General features: G+C 48.6%; 1 protein-coding gene across 2 annotated transcripts; it reads right to left on the bottom strand.

The window, feature by feature from the left end:
- Positions 1 to 58: 58 nt before the first annotated feature.
- Eif2d (eukaryotic translation initiation factor 2D) lies at positions 59 to 19,754 on the bottom strand. 2 transcript variants are annotated; one of them, XM_042681347.1, is made up of 15 exons: positions 19,556 to 19,754; positions 18,118 to 18,308; positions 15,709 to 15,792; positions 14,885 to 14,975; positions 11,897 to 12,004; positions 10,992 to 11,248; positions 10,401 to 10,518; positions 8,893 to 8,938; positions 8,224 to 8,327; positions 7,916 to 8,065; positions 7,472 to 7,561; positions 5,331 to 5,426; positions 3,917 to 4,037; positions 1,917 to 2,091; positions 59 to 213 (listed from the first exon to the last, which is right to left on the bottom strand). In XM_042681347.1, exons 1-15 carry the CDS (start codon positions 19,609 to 19,611, stop codon positions 143 to 145), a joined length of 1,758 nt encoding a protein of 585 aa, XP_042537281.1. In that variant the 5' UTR covers positions 19,612 to 19,754; the 3' UTR covers positions 59 to 142. The 2 variants fall into 2 exon arrangements, with proteins under 2 accessions (XP_042537281.1, XP_042537282.1); XM_042681348.1 differs by having other exon boundaries at positions 1,945 to 2,091.
- Between the last annotated feature and the right edge of the window lie 286 nt (positions 19,755 to 20,040).

The following is a 20,040-nucleotide window of genomic DNA, read 5'->3' as shown; positions in this document are numbered from 1 at the left end:
TTTTCACTAAGTAGAGAAAACACGAGAACCATGTACAAATTAGAATAAAACCTTTGAGTAAAGAATTAAAGTTTTTATTTGTAAAAGCTGACAATGCCCGTATAAATTACCAGCTGGGCCCACCACAGGAAACAAGGGCCTCTCACTTCTTCTTGCCAGGTTTGGGAGCTTTTTCTAGGCCTTGGATGTGTTTTCGAGGGAGCCGATACTCTTCTAAAATCCAAAAAGCAGAAAGTACTCAGTGGAGCCTGGTCTGGCTCTCCCACTGCCCCTCCCCCACTTGCCCTGTCTCAGGATGTCCCTCCTTGGCCCTGCCCACCGCCCTTTCCTACTGGCCCCAGTGAGCTCATTCCCACTGTCCAAGATCCAACACGTGATCTGCTCTTCTGCACCCAGCTCCAGCTCATTCCCTGGGGATGCCTTCCGGGATGGACCATGGGCTGTCTCAAGGCAGAAGAGTATGCCTTGATGATTTCCACACTGCTAGCTGCATTCCAGGTTCTAGAGGGTAGCAGCTAGGAGAAGGCATGGGTCCGTGCTCACTTCTGTGCTCCTCCACCTTCCCGTTCCTTCTCAACACCCCACAGAGGGTTCCCATATAAAGGGACTCAACTCTGATGTAAACTGGGGACCGGCCACCAGCCATAAAACTGATCTACTGATTAAGCATTTCCTATGTGCAGAGCCTGAGGATGAGACAGTGAGGAACAGGTGAGTCTCAGCCTGAGGAGCTCAGCCTAGCAAGCGGTTCGGACATTAGAGAAGAATCAGCCATGCTGCAGACACTAACCAGAAACGTAAACACGATTGGAAGTGTGACATTAGCAGTCTTCAAGATGCTCACGTAGAAATGGAGCCTGACCCCTGAGCTGAGTGAGCCTTAAAGGACAGACTTGGGTATGGGAGGCGCCAGCCGGGTGAAAGGTTAATGGGATGCACCTGGTGCACCAGGAAGAAATCATCTGGGCTGGGGCTGGGAAGGGATGTAGGGGCTGCAGAGCAAAACGAGAGTGAAGCTGGGAGAGGCTTATTTACTGAGCACTGATACTTATTCTGAAGGCACTGAAGAGACACAGAAAGCTTTTACAGAGGAGTGATCACATCCTACTTGTTTTAGAAAGCTGACTCAGGCAGAGTGTGGGGAGGGTTTGAGCTGAGGACAGTCTGGATGCTGGTGACCCACACTGAGTAGGAAGAGCCGAGACTGGAGAGGAAGGCGGGTCCTGAGCCCACCTGTGGCACTTAAAAGCTGGGGAGCTCCAGACAAGGTACTGAACCTCTCGCTCTTCATTTGCTAAACAGGCAACAGTCCAGCATTGCTATCATTAGAGAAAAGCTGCCAGAATCCCCTGGAATGCCTGACAAGATATTAGGATGCTTCATGAATGTTTTCTAGAAAAGGAGGACCAGAAAGAAAACGGTATGTACAATGGAGACAGCACTGTGGAAGAGCCAAATGTGATTCAGACATTGGTTCCACCTCCTGCCAGCTGCTGTAAACAAAATGGACATCTGTATGTGCATTTGCAATGTTCCTGGACTTATGACAGAGTTATAGCCCATAATGCATGGTAAAGTGGAAGCTGTGCAGGTTGAAGATGCACATAATACAGCTGACCAGCTCAGTAGGTCCGTGCTGTGGAGTACCCGATCTTCATTCCATGATTACATGGGGAACTCGGCGTTACTGCCACTGTGAACATCTGGAGCTGCTGGGGCACACGGCCCAGGAAAAGTTCAAAACTCAGACTGAAGTTGAATTCACTTCTGAATGTGTTATCACTTTCGTGTCATTGTGAAGTGGACCCACCAGAAGACCAACATATCCGTCCGTATACAGGAATTATGATGCCTAGACCCAGAGGGGTCGATGGGAAGATCTTTACCAAGCTAGCCCAATGTTGAGGGATGCTCACCCAGCAACAGCCGGCCCAGGTGGTGCACCTGGTTCCCCTGGATCTGCACCTGCAGGCTGTCCTTGGCCCCGGGGGCAGGAGTGACCGTGGTGCTGGCCTGGCATCGCTGCTGGAGGATGGCAGCCACTGAGCATGGGTCCAGACCATACGCCTCCAAATTCCGGACCACAGTCACCTGTGGGGAGGGGGCGACAGTAGTGATGCTGGGTGCAGACCACGCCCTCTCCTCCACCAGAGGGCTGACTCTAGGAATTGCATCTGCCAGTACTTTAGTGTGTATCTTCAAAAGATATAATTCTCTTGTTGCTCTGAAACAAACATTCTCTCATGTATGACTAAACATGGTTTAAAATTTTTTTCAGTGTTTTTTATAGTCAGGGTGGGTGGGAGAGGGATGCTATCAAGAAAGTCTCTGGAAGTTCCCAAAACCTTAGACTTGCAGGACACTCCGGATAGAGGATCTTGGAATGACTGACAGCCCATCAGGAAGCCACACCTTCTTGTATGAGCCCCTGACTGCATCTCCCCCCATGTGCTCACCTGATCTTTGCTTGTCTACCTTCGGGAAATAACTCACTATTTTATGACACACCAACTTCAACTTTGGTCTGTTCTGATTATCACTAACAGAAAACTTGGGTTTAAATTAATACACATAACATTGTTTAATAGAACACCTAGCTCATAATGATTGTTAATCAAGGTTGTCGTGGCCAATTCTCATTTATCATGACTGCTTATTTTCCAAGTACTATTCTAGGCAATTCACCCATGAATCTTCCTTCACTTGGCCCTTGTAGTGCCTGAGTAACTTGCTCAAGGTCAAGAAGCAAAGCAAAACAAAACAAAACAAAAAACACCTGTATTGACTCCAGGTCTGATTCCAAAGCCCATGCTTACACCCTGAGACCATAGGGAAGTTCTCAATTATGAACCCACGTGTGACTTCTTGCAATTTCTACCCGTGAGGTCAGTCTGTCTTCTCCAGGCTTGCAGAAGGGTACTCTTTTTCAGGAAACAGTTTTCCACATATTTAAGGACAGGTATAATTTGTTACCTACAATTTTGTGTTGCCAAACTAAACATATTTGGTTCTTTCAGCTATTTGCACTGAGCAAGACCCAAAAGGTAAAAGACTCTTAAGAGCTGAGCACCTATAATATAGTACACTAAGGGAAAACAAACAAAAATAAAATCTTGTTTACTTTTAGAAACAGGCCTTAAGCCGGGCGCTGGTGGCTCACGCCTGTAATCCTAGCTACTCAGGAGGCTGAGATCTGAGGATCGCAGTTCAAAGCCAGCCCAGGCAGGAGAGACCGTGAGACTCCTATCTCCAATAAACCACCAGAAAACCGGAAGTGACGCTGTAGCTCAAGTGGTAGAGCGCTTGCCTTGAGCTGAAGAGCTGAGGGACAGCGCCCAGGCCCAGAGTTCAAGCCCCACGACCGACAAAAAAAAAAAAAAAAAAAAAAGAAACAGGCCTTAGCAAATTTCCAAGCACAAAATCCAAGGAGGCCGGGAGTGGGTGGTGGGGAAGCAGTCAGGTCTACCTGCTCTATCCAAGCTCACTCCAGGCATCACAAGCATGAGTGTTTCAAAAACAATCCTTGAAATGTTGAAAGCAAATCTAAAATCCTCCAATCACATTAAGAAGACTAGAATGTCAAGTGACATTAAATCACTCGCCATTCTCAAACATTTTATATATATATAATATATATATATATTTTTTCCTTTCAGGTAAGGGGTAGGTTTATTCAGTAGATCTGCTGGGACCAGACCAGGTTGGCCCTCCATGTGGCTGGGAAAGGCCTGGGAAAGAGAGCTGGGAAATAGAGAGAGCTGGGAAAGAGAGGTGGGAAAGAGAGAGGTGGAAAAGAGAGAGGTGGGAAAGAGAGCTGGAAAAGAGAGAGCTGGGAAAGTGAGGTGGGAGAGAGAAGAGAGAGCTGGGAAAGAGATAGCTGGGAAAAAGAGCAAACATTTTATATTTTTAAAGTTACCTTTTTATTATAAGCTCTCTGAGCCAGAGTGATGTCAATGGGACAGATTTTCCCTTTCTTCACAACAGGCTCTTGCCCAGGAAAGGTCACTTGATAGGCAGGCTGCAGTTTTTCCAAACATCTGGAATAATAACAGTCCTGGGTAAGGAAATACCAGAAGCAACACAACCATTTTCCCATGCCCTACTCCCAGTACGTGCTGAACCGTCTCCTGGCCTGAACTGGGTACACTGCCTAGCAGCAATGGTTTGCGACCCGGCTATACATTACAACCATTCAGATCATTTAGGGGCTGCATCCAGACACAAACCAGCACCAGACCAGGCCTATGTGTTCATTAAAATGCTCCAGGAAGCAGCCACAGCTCAGACCTACTGACTCAGGGAAGGAAAACATCAGTGACCAAGCCCTTCCCTTACCTAGCCGATTGGCTCCAAAACTGCTTTACCTTTTCTGCCATGTTTCCACAATGCACCTTTTACACATACCTCTGGAATTGCTACCTTTCACCTAACAAAATCTTCTCCTGGTGTCATGCATATTAGAGTTGATAAAATTTTCTAAAAAAGGTCAGACAATAATTATTTTAGGCTTATCAGACCATCTGCTCTGCAACAACTACTCCACTCTGCCACTACAGCACAAAGCCTTCTACAAACCATACATAAACAGGTGAGGCTGTGTTCCGACAAAACTTTACAGAAACAGGTGGTATTGGCAGGTCAGATTTGGCCATGGGCTGATTCCTGATACAAATTAACCTTTCCTTTGCAAATTTCAAAACAATTCCCCCAACCTTCTTTTGTTTCTCTTTATGAACTTACTGTGTGTGTGCGTGCGTGTGTGTGCGTGCACACGCATGCGTACTTATACGTACTTGTGCAGGCACCAGTACTAAGGCTTGAGCCCAGGGCCTGGGCAATGTCCTTTTTTGCTCAAGGCCAGTGCACTACCACTTGAACCACAGCTTCACTTCTGAGGGTTGGGTGATTAATTGGAGAAAAGTCTCATGGACTTTCCAGCCTGGGCTGGCTTCAAACCACAATCCTTAGATCTTAGGCTCCTGAGTAGCTAGGATTACAAATGTGAGTCACTGGTAGCTGGCAAACTTACTGCTTTTACTGCTAGTCTTAAACTCATGATCCTCTAGCTCAACCTAATATTACAGGCATGTACCATCACACTCTGCTGAAGTTCTTAGTTTTAATTAATGTTCCTTTCTTTATTCCTAAGTTCTCCTATATTATGCTGATTCAAATTGTCCTAGAGACCCTTCACATCAGAATAACTCAAGTCTTTGTTTATATACACTGACCAACAGGAAGAAACTCACAGACTAAGAGAGTGAGGATCTAGAAGTTCAACTAAGGAAAGGAGGCAGAAAAACTGGAGAGAGCCTGCCAGTCCCCATTACCTGCTTAGAAGACTGTCCCATGGAAGCATCATAACTGTGTGCTGTTCATTTTTCTCTAAAATGCAGTCAGAAAGGATGGGATCCAATTTCACCAGACTATAAAGTGAAAGAAGCAGCATTAAGGAAATCTAAGATTCAACCTTTCTGAACCAAGAGGTGATTTTGGATTCACCTCTGTGTCACCTTTTCAGTTACCCAGGGTCAGATGCAACTGATCCACTGGTGGAGAAGGGAGAGGCAGGAAAATGTGGGATGGGCTAGATCCAAAGACCAGGATTCCTGGCTCAGTTCCATTAGTAACCAGGAGACTGTAGCTTTCCTGGCTTGCTTTTACTTGGCTGGCAAGGAAGGATGACAAGAAATGGGAACATAATGGGAACTCCCCAACTTGACCATTGTACATATGCTTTCATATACTGAACTATCACATACTGCCCCATACATAGTGTGCAGCTCCATGGCAGAATGTGTACCTAGCATGTGTGAGGCCCTGGATTCCGTCCCTAGTACCACAAAATCAGGACTGATTCAAAATAAGAACAGGTACTTGTGTGAAATGGGGTCAAGAGGAAATGGATACCTGAATGGAGAGAAGAAGAGGAGAGAATGGAGTCCAAAAGCCAATGTATACCCTACAAAATTAAGTGAGGGAAGGAGTGGGTTGGGAGGGAAGAGTGAGAATGTTGAAAGAGGTGAAATCCGTCAAGGTGCACTGCACTCACAAACTGCTTTGTTGAATGACAACTCCTTTCTGTAAATACTTAAAAGGATAATAAATAAACGTAAATGCTTTTTTAAAAATGAGGACAAGTCAGTTGTAATGGCTCATACCTACAATCCCAGCACTCAAGACACTGAGGTGAGTAGATCAAGAGTTGGAGGCCAGTCTAGGCTACAAGTTCAAGGCTCCTGAGCTACATAGTGAAATGAGACGCTGTCTCCCAAACCAAGGACTAGGGCTATAAGTGCTAGGCAGAGTGCTTGCCTTGTACGCATAGGGCCCTGGGTCTGATCTCCAACATTGCCAAAAAAGAAGTATGTGGGAGGGGGTGGGTAGTAGATTAGACTATGAATCTTTTTTTTTTTTGGTATCATGAGGACATCTTTTTAGTTAAAAAAAAAAAAAAAAAAGTAACAGTCCAGTATGCTTTTCAACTGACAGTTCATTTGTGTCCTGGTATTAAGAAAATAATTCAGCTGGATATTGTGGCTCATGTCCATAATCCCAGAGGAGGCAGTAAATAGAAAGGTTAAAGTTTAAGGCCAGGGCTGGGCAGGTGGCTCAGTGGTAGAGTGCTTGCCTTGCATGCATGAGGCCCTAGGCTCGATTCCACAGCACCAAATAAGCAGAAAAAGCCGAAGTGGTTCAGCAAAGCAGTTTGTGAGTACAGTGCATCTTGATTGATTTCACCCCTTCCACCATTCGCACCTGTCCCTCCCAACCCGCCCCCTTCCCTCACTTAATTTTGTAGGTGCTGTGGCTCAAGTGGTAGAGCGCTAGCCTTGAGCTGAAGAACTGAGGGACAGCGCCCAGGCCCAGAGTTCAGGCCCCATGACCGACAAAAAAAAAGTTTAAGGCCAGCCTGGGCAAGAAGCTCCATCTCAACAAAAAAGCTAGGCAAGGTGGTATGTATCTGTAGTCCCAGATACAAAAAGTATAAGTAGGATGATGATAGTCCAGTCTGACATGGACAAAATATGAGACCCTACCCAAAATACAACCAAAGCAAAAAGGGCTGGGGCCATAGCTGAAGTGGTAGAGCTCTTGCCTGGAAAAGCAAAGCCCTGAGCATAAACCTCAGTAACACTCCCAGAAAAAGAAAAGAAAACCATACCTGCCCCTCAAGAAAAAAAAATTACCAGAAGGTTCCAATGCCAGCTCTCTGCACTTGAAGATCATGGGGGCCGCGTGTGACCTGCTTACTTGGTGACAGTCGATGCCAACTGCATTTATGAATCTAAAGACCCTGGCCAGTTTCTGGATGTCACAGCCACTGTTTGGGGGCCCGGCCCGGCTTGCTTCTAGGATGCTGTGACTTTCCTCTCCGTTCCGGTAGCCGCCCCCCCCACCCCCCCCACCCTGCATCTACGCCACAGAGGAAGGAAGGCATGACCACAGCCCTGCCTCCTCCTGCACTCACTTTTTGTTGTTTGCATCAACCAGGTCATTTTTCTTGGCGTAGTCAATGATGATGGCTCGGACCTCACCACCCTCCAGAGCACTCCCCTTCCTAGGAGAGAGGGGACCCCGGTTACTGTGACTGCCAGGAGGTGAACTGCAAATACCAACTCACTCCCTACTCCTTGGCTTCTGACCTCTACTTTCTTTTCCCTTTCTGAGCCAAGTGGGACTGTGCGAAGAACAGCTGGGTAGGAAGGAAGAGACCGAGTCTCCTGAGCTTATCTAGTGAAATGCCCTGGGGAAGGGGGCTAGAAGCTGAACTGGGGAGAAAGGGGGCCACAGGGGTTGAGTGGACTCCACCAGTCCCAGGAGCACTCACTACTCAGGGTACAGTACAGGAAAGGAAGCATAGTCCAGAACAAACACCATGCGGGCAGAGAAGGGCTGCTTTCCCCAGACTTACTTGTGGCCAGACGCCTGGAAGAGCAGAGCCATGCTGGCTGGGACACAGTAGAGGGGTTTTATATCTGGAGGGTGATAGGGCTGTTCCGTGCCACCCTCCGGCACAGCCAGGGAGCTCGAGGAGGGCTCAGGCACCACCAAAGATGAGATCCTGAAACCCAGCAGGAGGAAAGAAAAAACAAAACACACATTTTATACTAGAGCCTCTCCCTTTTCTGTGCCTGTGGCCAGCAGAGCTACCATGGTCACGCCCACACTGGGAGATGGCCACACCCCCATCTGAGCCCAATGGCCACACCCCTTGCTTACCTGGGGTGCTTCCAGTCCACAGCCACGATGCTCTCGACCCCCTTGCTCAGTTCCTTCACCTGGACAATCTGCTCCTGCTGCATGTGCTGCAGGAACTTAGAGAGCTAGGGGAGAGAGGCCAGAGTAGGGGTCTTCACTGATTCCCCACACCTGAGCCCAGGAAGTACTGGACTGAGCAATGCAGAAACTAGAGGGCTGGAACTAAAGGAGGAACTGGGAGCCCCCTGCTTGCCCCATGGATACAGAAGCAAGAAGCTGCTAGAGACCAACTGTCCCATGAAGACTGCAGAACTCCAACCAGACAAGGAGTCAGGGGAAAGAGGAGATGGGTGTCCTAGCCCTGGGGTTTCTTTATTCTCAGAGTCGAAATCTTTTTTTGTGGTGCTAGTGCTTCTTGGCTGAAGGCTGGCACTCAACCACTTGAGCCACAAGTCTACTTCTGGCTTTTTGCTGGTTTCTTGGAGAGAAGAGTCTCTTACACTGGCTTTAAACCATGATCCTCAGATGGCAGCCTAGTGAGTAGCTGGGATTACAGACATGAACCACAGGCATCCACAACCTTAATTCTAGTCTGAGCCCTGTAGTTAGGCAACCAGGTGTCATTCTGGCTCATGTCACCTGAGCCCCTACGCCATTCTGTGTAGCCATGTGGCTATTACCTGGGCTTACCTTTTTGTAGCTTGACTTCTTTATGTCCAGTTGTCGTCCTTCAGGGCTGAGGGCAGATGGAAAAAGCAAGTCAAACCAACAAGGCAGTGGTGGGGGGAGGGGAAAAGGAAGGGGTCCTTTCCTCAGCCTGCTCCTAGCTTCCAGGATTCTCTGCCTAGGGACACATAGGACAGGTCCTTAGGTCACCAAGTCAATGCACTTCTGGTGACGGCAGATCTGTCTGTGTTGTGCAGTACGATTGCTAGCCACCAACCATCTCTGTGGCCACTTGACCTGTGCCTACTGTGAGCAAGTACTTGATTTTAAAATTTTATTCACCTCTAAATTAAATTAGATTGCCACATACAACTAGTGATTATTAGCTATAGCTCTAGATTCCTCTCAAACAAGAAAAACATCCAGGACCTCAAAGGTCACTTCAAGGTGAACAACCCAGCCACACCCACTGTACTGCTGCTGTCTGTGGCCATCCGAGCACACAACAGCACAATGGGCAGGTGTGCTACAGACTTGGTGTGACGTGTGAAACCTCAAATGTTGACACTCTGGCTCTTTACAGAAAATATTGCGGCCCTCTATTTGGGGGCAGATATTTGGGGGAAGCTATTTTCTTTCCCTCCAGAGCCCAGCTAGAACCCATTCCAGTCCAACCTCTGTCCCAGAAGACATTCACTCTAGGGCCCTTTCCACATCTCTTGCAACCCAACAAGCTCAGTAAAAATGAACAGGGACCCCAGATGCCATACTTGAACAGGACACCGTAATGAAACCATGTATAAGGAGAGATCTTTAAGTGCTTGCTCAAACAACAGCAAGATTCTCAGAAAGAAAGAAGTTCAACCTTGGGGTAAATATCAGCCAGCAAGCCTCCTGGCCGGGCAGAATTCACAAGCATTTATGATAGGTCTGTCTCTGTAACCATCATAGCAATCCTAAGGGTATTGACCTGGGGCTCAGAAAAAGCCGGTAACTAGCTTTTGTGCTTTGGTCAACAGCTCAGGAGAGCTGGCTGTTGAGCCCAGATGGTTATGTCTTCAAAGCCAAAATTCCATCACATGATAGGCCTACCTTTCCTGATGCTGTGTTTTGGGTGGGGTAGGGCCTCCCACCTGCTCTTTCACCTGACCTAACCTGGTCAGAAGCAAGAGAGGGTGGAACATTCCAGAAGAAGCCTCTTGGCTTCAGATCTTCAGGATCTGGTACCAATGTCTCTGGCTGTCTGGAGACATGCCTATGCAGGCCATGCTGGCTGGCTGACAAATAGCCCAGAACCACTACACCAGAGGCAGTGCTCAGAGAATCTTGGGAATTTTAAACCTATTTCCTCCACATCCTTTCAGTGGCTAAAATTGAAGTCTTTAAACTAGAATCTTAATTTACTTGCCTTGTCAATCTTCTACTCAGTGTGACACTCAACCAGGCCCTGATTAGCCTTGTCCTGCCCTACTGCAAGAACAAGAGTGAAACCCTGTCCCCAGCACCTCCCTCCCCCACCCCAGCCTCCATACCAGCAGGAGAACATGTGGCTGCCCAGGAGCGTGCTGCTAAGTAAAGGGAGGTCAGCCTTCCTGACCCGGCACTTCAGAGCCTGCAAGAAGCACTGCTCTAACAGTTCATCCATTTGCTCTACAAGGAAGAGACGAGAACCACACCTTTCCTGAAGGATACAGGATGCTTTGTGTGTGCAAGAAGCTCCCCACCCTCCACCTCCCATGCAACTCAGTCCTCACTTCACCCCTTGGCTCTGAATGGAACCCCATCCCAGGTACCAAAACTACCAGACTTTTGAGCACTGAGCCCATAAAGAGGGCTGGGCGTCAAGCCCCGAAGCCCCACCAGGCCGGGGGCATTACCCAGGCAAGTCAGAGCCAGAAGAAACAGTAGGGGACCCTGGGGCTAGAAAAATTCCAGGACCAGGGCAGAGGGGCCCCAAGGGAGCTGTGACTTATGTGGAAGGGACTCTGAGTCATGATATCACAGGCTCTGCACCTCCCTCACCGAAAATAAGGGCTCTCCTTTCCCAGTTCCTCACCTCTCCCAGAGCTTCAGTTCCACTCCAGTCAGAGAGGAGGGTGGGCCTTCTACTCCCAGAGCCATACCTTGAAGGGATTTGCTGTCTGTGCAGTCTTGGCTCAGGGGCCTAGGGCTGCTGGAATCTTCGGAGACTTCTGGTGGGGACTTCTCCTCACCTGCCTGCTGAACCTCCCCATCCTCCTCCTCCTTCTCCTCCTCTCCTTCCAGGGCCAGGGCCCTCAGCTCTCCCTGCAGGGTGGGGTCCACCTTCTCTTCCTTGAGATCTGCAGGATCCGGTACCAATGGAACAATGGAAGGTGGGGAGGACTTGTCTCCAGACCGCCTGGAAGAATCTCACATCAGCAACACTCAGCAGCAGCTACAGCACTCTCCCACCCTGATCAGGAAGAGGTGGCCTGTAATCCTAGCTAATCGAGACACTGAGACGTGGAGGACCAAGGTTCCAAGACAGCCCAGGCAGAAAAATCTGTGAGGCTCCATCCCAATTAACTAGCAAAAGGCTGGACTGGAGATGTGGCTCGAGTATTGAACACCAGCCATAAACAAGAAAGCCAAGTGAGAGTTTGAGGCCCTGAATTCAACTCCTAGTACCAGCATACATGCACGCGCGCGCACACACACACACACACACACACACACACACACGCACACACACACACAAATACTGAACACACACACACACACACACACACACACACACACACACACTACTGAAGAACGGAACCACAAAAGTCTTCTTCCAGGTCTATGATTCTAAAACTATGATTCTAAAACTAGCAAACAACCAAAATTCTTTCTGATTTCTTATGTGAAGAAATAATTCCCCACATTTGGCAAAGAAAACAAAGTCTAGGGCCAGCAACCTGTCTGAGGACGCACTGGGACCAATACCCATACTTGGGCATTTCAGGACCCGCGTTCTCGTAGATTGGCCCTCTCCATTCCCTGAAAGAAGATGCGCAGTACCCACCACAAGTGGTCCTGGAAAGTGTGGAGCACAGAGAAGCCCCTCCCCTTCAAGCCTGAGGTCAGCATCTCAGCCGTGGACATGGCAGCCACTCCAATTGCCACGGGGGCTCTAGGAAGGAGGCCAGAGACAAGGGTCAGGCAACATCTGCACGGGTGGGCACGTGCTTAGACCCTTCTTCCTCCCCAGAAAAGCACCACAGTCACCAGTCTGACATCATTCTTATCACAAAACTGAACTCAATTTCCTTCAGATTCACTGTGAATATTATTTTCAAGTATCCCTTGACCAAGTACTATTCCTCTGTGTAATTAATTCCTCTTCTGACATACTCACAGTCTTTATCTCTGTTATAAGTTATACTGTTATGACTTGGGAGGCTACTTAAAATGCCTTTTCTTTCAAGAAGCCATAGTCCTTCTATAAGGAAGTTCAGAGGATGTCCTCCAGACTGAGGGAGCACAGGAAAGAGGGAACCAGCAAGTTCTGGAGCCAAGGAGAGAGGCTCCCTGGGGTGCTTTACACCCCACAGAGAGCACCTGTGTAGTGCTCTCTGTATGACTGTGGATCTGAGAATGGGGTGCTGCCATACAGCCAAAGCAAGCACGTTCCTGGTAACGGCTAAGACTCCCCAACCCACTGATCAGCACTGTCCATGCGATGAGCCAATTCACAAGCTGGCAAGGCAGCCTGGGCCCAAGGGGAAAAAAATGAAGAGCAAAGTCCCCAGCACCTGAACTAAAATTAATTTTACTCAGCGTAGTGCCTCTACTTCCCTGTGCCTACAGGTCAGTTCCTACCACAGAAACTGAATCTGGCCCTGTTGTTAAAAGAGAAGCCTTGTTCTCTCACTTACAAAAGCAAGTGGGTCAAGAAATCCAGTCTTGGTTTTTAGCAATCCCTTGGGCCTTTAGCCCGTCATGAACCACTTCCAAACCCCATCCCCATATAGGCTCCAGAGGCAAAATTGAGCAGTCAAATAATCATTTATATAGCTGGACAGAATATTGGGAAGAAAACTATTGACACACCATTCTTATCGATTGTGGTTTTTGCTATGCGTAAATAAGGAAGGTGTCTGGCTGCTTGGTTCCCAAAGGTTCAATGAAAATCAGTAACAAAAATAAGATCGTTAACTACTGTCACCCTCTCTTTCTCTCTCAAAGAAACAATAAATAGGAGGAATGATTTCTAGAACAGAAACCTCTCTTTCCTTCCATCCCCACATCACATCTCTTCCCTATGGCTCCTCCTCCTGATTAAAACAAGGCCTCTCCCCAACCCATCTGACTATCAAGCACCATCTTTGAAGGGCTTCCCTCTTAACCATTACAGATTATCAGCGACAAGAACCCGTCTACTCTGTTCCTTCCATCTGTGTCTACACTGCCACCATCTGATCCCTGTATCACCAGGGGATGAAACAAATGAAATTAGCCCATATAGCCAGTGCTGGTGAATGCAGACATAATCCCCAAAATGCATCAGTGTATCCAGCCTGTAATCCTAGCTTCTCAGGAGGCTGAGATCTGAGAATTTCAATTCAAAGCCAGCCCACACAGGAAAGTCCATTACACTCTTTTTTGTGTGTGTGTGTTGGTCGTGGGGCTTGAACTCTGGGCCTGGGCGCTGTCCTTCAGCTCTTCAGCTCAAGGCGAGCACTCTACCACTTGAGCTACAGTGCCACTTCCGGTTTTCTGGTGGTTTATTGGAGATAGGAGTCTCACAGTCTTTCCTGCCCGGGCTAGCTTTGAACCGTGATCCTCAGATCTCAGCCTCCTGAGTAGCCAGGATGACAGGCGTGAGCCACCAGCGCCCGGCTCCATTACACTCTTATCTCCAATAAAAATCCTATACTTTTATCCACTTGTAGCCACAGACTGAAGAACACACATCAACACGTCAAAATGATCATGAAGGGCAGGATTGTTGAGTGAGAGGTTTTCTGATTTTTCAGAATTGAAAACCATAAAACTGATTTTTAAAATAAAGAAGAAGAGTAGGGGCTGGAAGTGTAGCTCAGTGATAATGTGTTTTCCTAGCAAGCATGAGGCCCTAGGTTCTACTCCCAGCACAGAAAGAAAAAGAAAAAGAAAAGTATATAGGCATTCCATTTGTACATATAAATCAAGGAAACTGCCAGGTGCTGGTGGCTCATGCCTGTAATCCTAGATACTCAGGAGGCTGGGGATCACGGTTCAAAGCCAGTCTGAGCAGGAAAGTCCATGAAACTCTTTAACCACCAGAAAACTAGAAGTGCTGTGGCTCAAAGCGCAAGATTTGCTAGCCTTGAGCAAAAGAGCTTAGGGATAATGCCCAGGCTATGAGTTCAGGCCTCATGACAAAAAAGAAAAGAAAAAAAAAGAAAATTTTGGTATGTAAGCATATCTCAATAAAGCTTTGAAATAAAAAGATGACACTGCTTGATGATGTAAATGATAGGCAAAGCCTGAAGGTAAAGAAAGACAAAGAAAGGCTGAGGGAACATCATACAAAGCTGAGTACCACAATGACCAAACACAAGGTGGAACCAGAGAGCAGCCCTTGAACCGGAAGAAAAGGAAAAAAAAAACCCTAGTGGGAAAACTGTGAAGGTGCAAATAAATTCTAGTTCTGTTAACAGCACTATGCTAGTATTATTAACTCCTCAGCTGTGGTAAGTGCTGTGTGGTTATGTAAGATGTTACATCAGAAAAAGCTGAGCAAGGAACATAACAGAACTCTATGCTTGCTTTGTGACTCTTGTTAAAAAAAAAGACAAAAACCTGCAGAAGAGACCCTGAGCGCAGATGAACCGACACTATGAGCTCTCTGTCATTCAGCTGGAGGCTGGATGGACTCCCCAAGCTGCCAATCCCCCAATGGCTGACCACCTGCTTCTCCCAGAAGAACCTGTGTTCTTCTTCCAATCCTTTGTCCATATGTCATTTCCGCCACCTCCCTTTTGTCTAAGCCCCAGGCCCAAAGGCACAGCTGCTTGGCACACAGTACCTGTTCCCCACCAAGGCAATGGCACAGAGGTCGCCCTTCTGTACCTGAGGCAGACCAGCAGGGGGCACCACTAGTCCTGGCAGCATCAAATCTGCAGCAAACAAAAGTATCACAGCTTACAATTGGCTTCCATATCATTCCTTGTTTTACTTCATTTGGTCATTCACTGAACAACAATAACAAAAAAAATGTGTCTTAGGTGTCAAGTATGTTTTCACAGTGAAAAGTTAAAATGGCAATTCGAGTATCAGTCCTCCCCATTTGGGAACTCATGGTCAAACAGAAGCAGCAGTCTGAGTGTCTCATACCATGATCTAGCCTAGTTCCCTAAATTCAACTTACTGACTTAAAAGTACAGCATTTGAGCCAAGCGCCAGTGGCTCACACCTGTAATCCTAGCTACTCAGAAGGTGGAGATCTGAGGATCGCATTTTAAAGCCAGCCCAGGCAGAAAAGTCCCTGTGAGACTCATCTCCAATTAACTACTCAAAAACCAGACAGGGCACAGTATCAGAGTGCTAGCCTTGAGCAAAAGAGCTCAGGAACAATGCCCAGGCCCTCCCTGACTTCAAGCCCTATGACAAGAAATAAAAATATATATATTGTTTGGCAGTACTTTCACATCACTTATGTAAGGTTTACAATAGAGTCAAAGTGGCCCAGGGAGCTCAGGACGCTAGTCAAGGGAGAGGTGTAATATGCACTGGGACAAATTCCATTTTTTCAACCATATGTGAACACAGAAAATGGACACACTTATCCACCCAGTCAGTGCTTACTAAGTAACTTGAGGCAATAAGCAGAATATAAGAAAATCATCTTACCTGCTCCTCCCACCAGTTTTTCGAAGACTAGCGGCCATGTTGTAAAGGTGGGCAGAAGATCAGGATAGGACCACAGTGTGTACACTGTACAAAATGAGATCCAGGAAACACAACCAACGTCAGTCCATGAGGGAACTGGCAAAGCCTAACACTACGGTCACTTTGGTGACCGAATACACTCAACTCGAAGCTAGAGAGAAGGTTGTGAGGGAGGAAAGCAGAGACCAAGGATCTGGGGTCACTTGGGACTTGGAGGCGCTTACTGTTCATCTGGATCGCAGTAGCAGAAAAAAGGGCCACAGGGGATTAAATGTAGGGGTCGAAAATCAACAGGGTTTCCACCTCAGGAGCAAGTGACTCTAAAACAGGAAGCCAGCTGGTAAAAAATTGTGAAGCTTGGGACTGGGAGGTGGCTCAGTGGTAGAGCGCTTGCCTTGCATGCATGAGGTCTTGGGTTCAATTCCTCAGCACCACATAAACAGAAAAAGCTGGAAGTGGCGCTGTGGCTCATGTGGTAGAGCGCTAGCCTTGAGCTGAAGAGCTGAGGGACAGCGCCCAGCCCAGAGTTCAGGCCCCACAACAAAAAAAAAAATTTTTTTTTTGAAGCTTTCTCATGTTCATCATTGCTATTACTCCCATAGTGGTCAATAGTAAAGCACTTAGGTCAAAAAGGATCTGTGTTTGCTGAGTTTTTCGTGCACTCGTCTATAATCCCAGCTATTCTTAAAACAGAGACAGGAGAATCTTAGTCAGAGGCCAGCCTGGGCAAAAGCACAAAAACAAACTAAAGTACTGGGGGGATGGCTCAAATGGTAGCGTGCCTGTGAACCCCAGTATAGCTAGAGAAAGGTATTTGTCCTCAGACACAACAAAGAACTGGGGGGTTGGAGAAGAAGAGGGAGCGATGGCCAAGGGAGGCTGTGTTGCACTGCCGCAGCTAACTTCACTGGAAAAAAAGCCCAAAGTGACAAAGTAGGTGTCAGCAGCTATGGAAAAAAAGTCACAAAGAGCCCTGAGACTTGTGACAAAGAGAGCTAGCAAAGAATCCTAAAAGAACGAGTCTAAGAACCTCTATGAGATATCCCAACCAAAGTACATCACAAAGTCAGTTGGTTACATAGCTTAGTTAATCCAGTTCTTTGCTAGTATAGTATTTCAGGAAAAAGCAGGCCCTGAGTTCAAGCCCCAGGACTAGAAACACACACACACACACACACACACACACAAACACACACACACACATATAAACATATATATATGGTTATTTATACATAATATAAATATAATATATAGTCATATATATATGGTTTTACATATATATATATGTGTATATATATATATATATCCTGTTATGGATAGTTAGAAGGAATATTTTTCATGCCCTGAAATTCCATTCTTTTTAAGACTTGGACCTCTCTGTAGTTAACATGCTGTAAACTCACTACTGTTCCTCCACCCCCAGATTAAAAAACAAAAACAAAACAAAAAAACCTTCCCTTTATAAGTATCCCTCTTTGGGCTGGGAATGTGGCTTAATGGTAAAGTGCCTGCCTAGCATGCATAAAGCCTTGGGTTCAATTCCTCAGTCACACATAAACAGAAAAAGCCAGGCTGGGCACCAGTGGCTCACACCTGTAATCCTAGCTACTCAGGAGTCTGAGATCTGAGGATCTGGGTTCAAAGCCAGCTCAAGCAGGAAAGTCCGTGAGATTCTTATCTCCAATAAACCACCAGAAAACCAGAAGTGGTGCTGTGGCTCAAGTGGTAGAGCACTAGCCTTGAGCTGAATAGCTGAGGGTAGGCACCCAGGCCCAAAGTTCAAACCCCATGAATGACAAAGAAAAAAAAAAAAAGAAAAGAAAAGAAAAAGCCAGAAGTGGCACTGTGCCTTAAGTTGCAGAGTGCTAGCCTTGAGCAAGAGAAGCTCAAAGACAATGCCCAGGCCTTGAGTTCATGCCCTAGGACTGGTTGTAATCCTAGTTACTCAGGTGGCTGAGATCTGAGGATCAGGGTTCAAAGCCAGCCCAGGCAGGAAAGTCCATGAGACTCATCTCTAATAAGCCACTAGAAAACTGGAAGTGGCACTGTGGCTCAAGCCATAAAGCGCTCACCTTGAGCTCAAGAGCGAAGGGATAGCACCCAAGCCCAGAGTCCAAACCCCACAACCAACCAAAAAAAAAAATGCATCCCTCTTTGTGTTAGTTCTTCCTCTCCCTCCCACACCCCACTCCTATAGCAGTTTCTGGTCTTGAAAGACTCAACTGTAGGAACAGTGGATCTGCAAAGATCCTTAGGGATCCTGGAAGATACCATTCTTGTTTGGTCTAGAAGAGACAGCTTAATGGAAGACACAGAAGCAAGCATTAGGCAAGAGCTGTAATAATGGCCATCTCCAACCTGCTGCCATACCTGTTGGATACAGATTTTTCTCCAGTTCAAAGAGGATGGGGTTATCACCACTCACGTACATCGTCACTGCCTCTCCTTTGTGAGCATACAACTTTACAATATTGAGTTCCTCCTTCCCAGGAATTAACTCAGAGACCTGGTCTGTTCCCAGGGCCGGAAAAGCAGCTGTCACATCGGCTCGAAGCTTTCTCCTGTGGGAAAACACAGCAGCACCATCAATACTACCTTAGTGGGACTTTCATAAACATGCAAAATTCAGATCCCAAAGGCCATGTCCTAAAATCAAAAAGACCAAGGAAAGTCTGCCTGGGTTATGATACCCTGTTCTCACCATTCTTCCATAATCCTTTTCTTTCAAATCATCTGGTGTCGCATCTATTGTCCTAGGCAACAAGAAGCCAATCTGCCTCGGTGACCTTTCATCTGGCCCTCACACCCACCCATTCCGGGCTCACATTTGGTAAATCTGTCATTTTATGACACTAAGAAAGACACTGTAGAATGCTTTTGTGCTGTTGCTCCCAAATCCTGTCGGTGGTACCTGTCTTAGTGACTGTACCTGAACAGGTTCCGTCCTCCTCTCCCCACGCTCCCATCGTCCCTCCGGGAATCACATTTTCACCCATGCTTCAGTTTCTCAGTCACCCTCCGTCCCCCCATCTGAGCTTTCACAAAGTGTTCTCAACTCGCTCTGCGGAGTTCAGTAAACACCTGTTTAAATCTCATCACGATGGCAGGGCATCCGCGCTCCTCTCCATGCTCTCCCTCGAAAAGTATCTTATCTTTCCTTCTGCCCTCCGGGGTCGCCGTCCCCTGGGGGGGCCGGTGGCCCGGCCCCTGGCATGATCTCCGGGGTCCCCGTCCCCCGGGGTGGCCGGTGGCCCTGCCCCATGGCAGGATCTCCAGGGTCCCCGGCCCCCGGCATGATCTCCGGGGTCCCCGGTCCCCGGCCCCCGGCATGATCTCCGGGGTCCCCGGTCCCCGGCCCCTGGCATGATCTCCGGGGTCCTCGGCCCCCGACCCCTGGCATGATCTGCGGGGCCCCCGGCCCCTGGCATCATCTGCGGGGCCCCCGGCCCCTGGCATGATCTCCGGGGTCCCTGGCCCCTGGCATGATCTCCGGGGTCCCCGGCCCCTGGCATGATCTCCGGGGCCCCCGTCCCCCGGTCCCTGGCATGATCTCCGGGGTCCCCGGCCCCTGGCATGATCTGCGGGGCCCCCGGCCCCTGGCATGATCTCCGGGGTCCCTGGCCCCCGGCCCCCGGGGTGCCCCCCGGGACCCCTGTCCCCCCCGGCGTGCTCCCCGGGACCCCTGTCCCCCGACCCCCGGGGTGCCCTCCGGGACCCCCGTCCCCCAGCTGACCCACCCTGGGCCGGCCAGGACGTAGAGATGGGGGGGGGGCGCTCGTGGCCTGAGCACGCGTCTCCTCTCCCTCACCTGTCCGACCCCTTGATGGCCGTGTTGGACTTGACCCGGAAGGCCTTGGTGAACATGTCTGCCTGGATGAGACCGAGAGAGTCCGAGAGAACCCTCAAGCCAGGCAGTGTCAGGAAAGTGAGAGCGCGGCGCCTCCCCGGCCCGCAGCCCTGGGGGCGGCCATGTTGGAGGCCCGACCGCGAAAAGAACCCGGCTGGAAACCCGGGCTGCGGGCTCGGAGGCCGCCGCCGCCGCCCCCTCGCGGCGGGTATCGGAACTGAAGCGGGCGCGGGGCGGGGCGGGCCCCGGGGAGTCCGGGCGGGTCCTTCGCCCCACTCACACCCCCTGGCCTGGACCTGCTTGCGGGCTTGGCGCGTCCCCACCGCGCCATCAGCGATAAGTAAAAACTTCCCAGTGCACGTCGTTTAGCTCGATTCTGCAATCTGAACCGAACCCCTGATTCATGAAGCGTGCAGGGCTCTCAAAACCAGGCTTCTCTGCAAGGC

The sequence above is a fragment of the Dipodomys spectabilis genome, unplaced genomic scaffold (assembly GCF_019054845.1).
Source record: "Dipodomys spectabilis isolate Male_0828 unplaced genomic scaffold, ASM1905484v1 ptg000069l, whole genome shotgun sequence".
NCBI lineage: Eukaryota > Metazoa > Chordata > Mammalia > Rodentia > Heteromyidae > Dipodomys > Dipodomys spectabilis.
The sequence above is the reverse complement of the archived record's forward strand: the minus strand, read 5'-3'. Positions and strand labels throughout refer to the sequence as shown.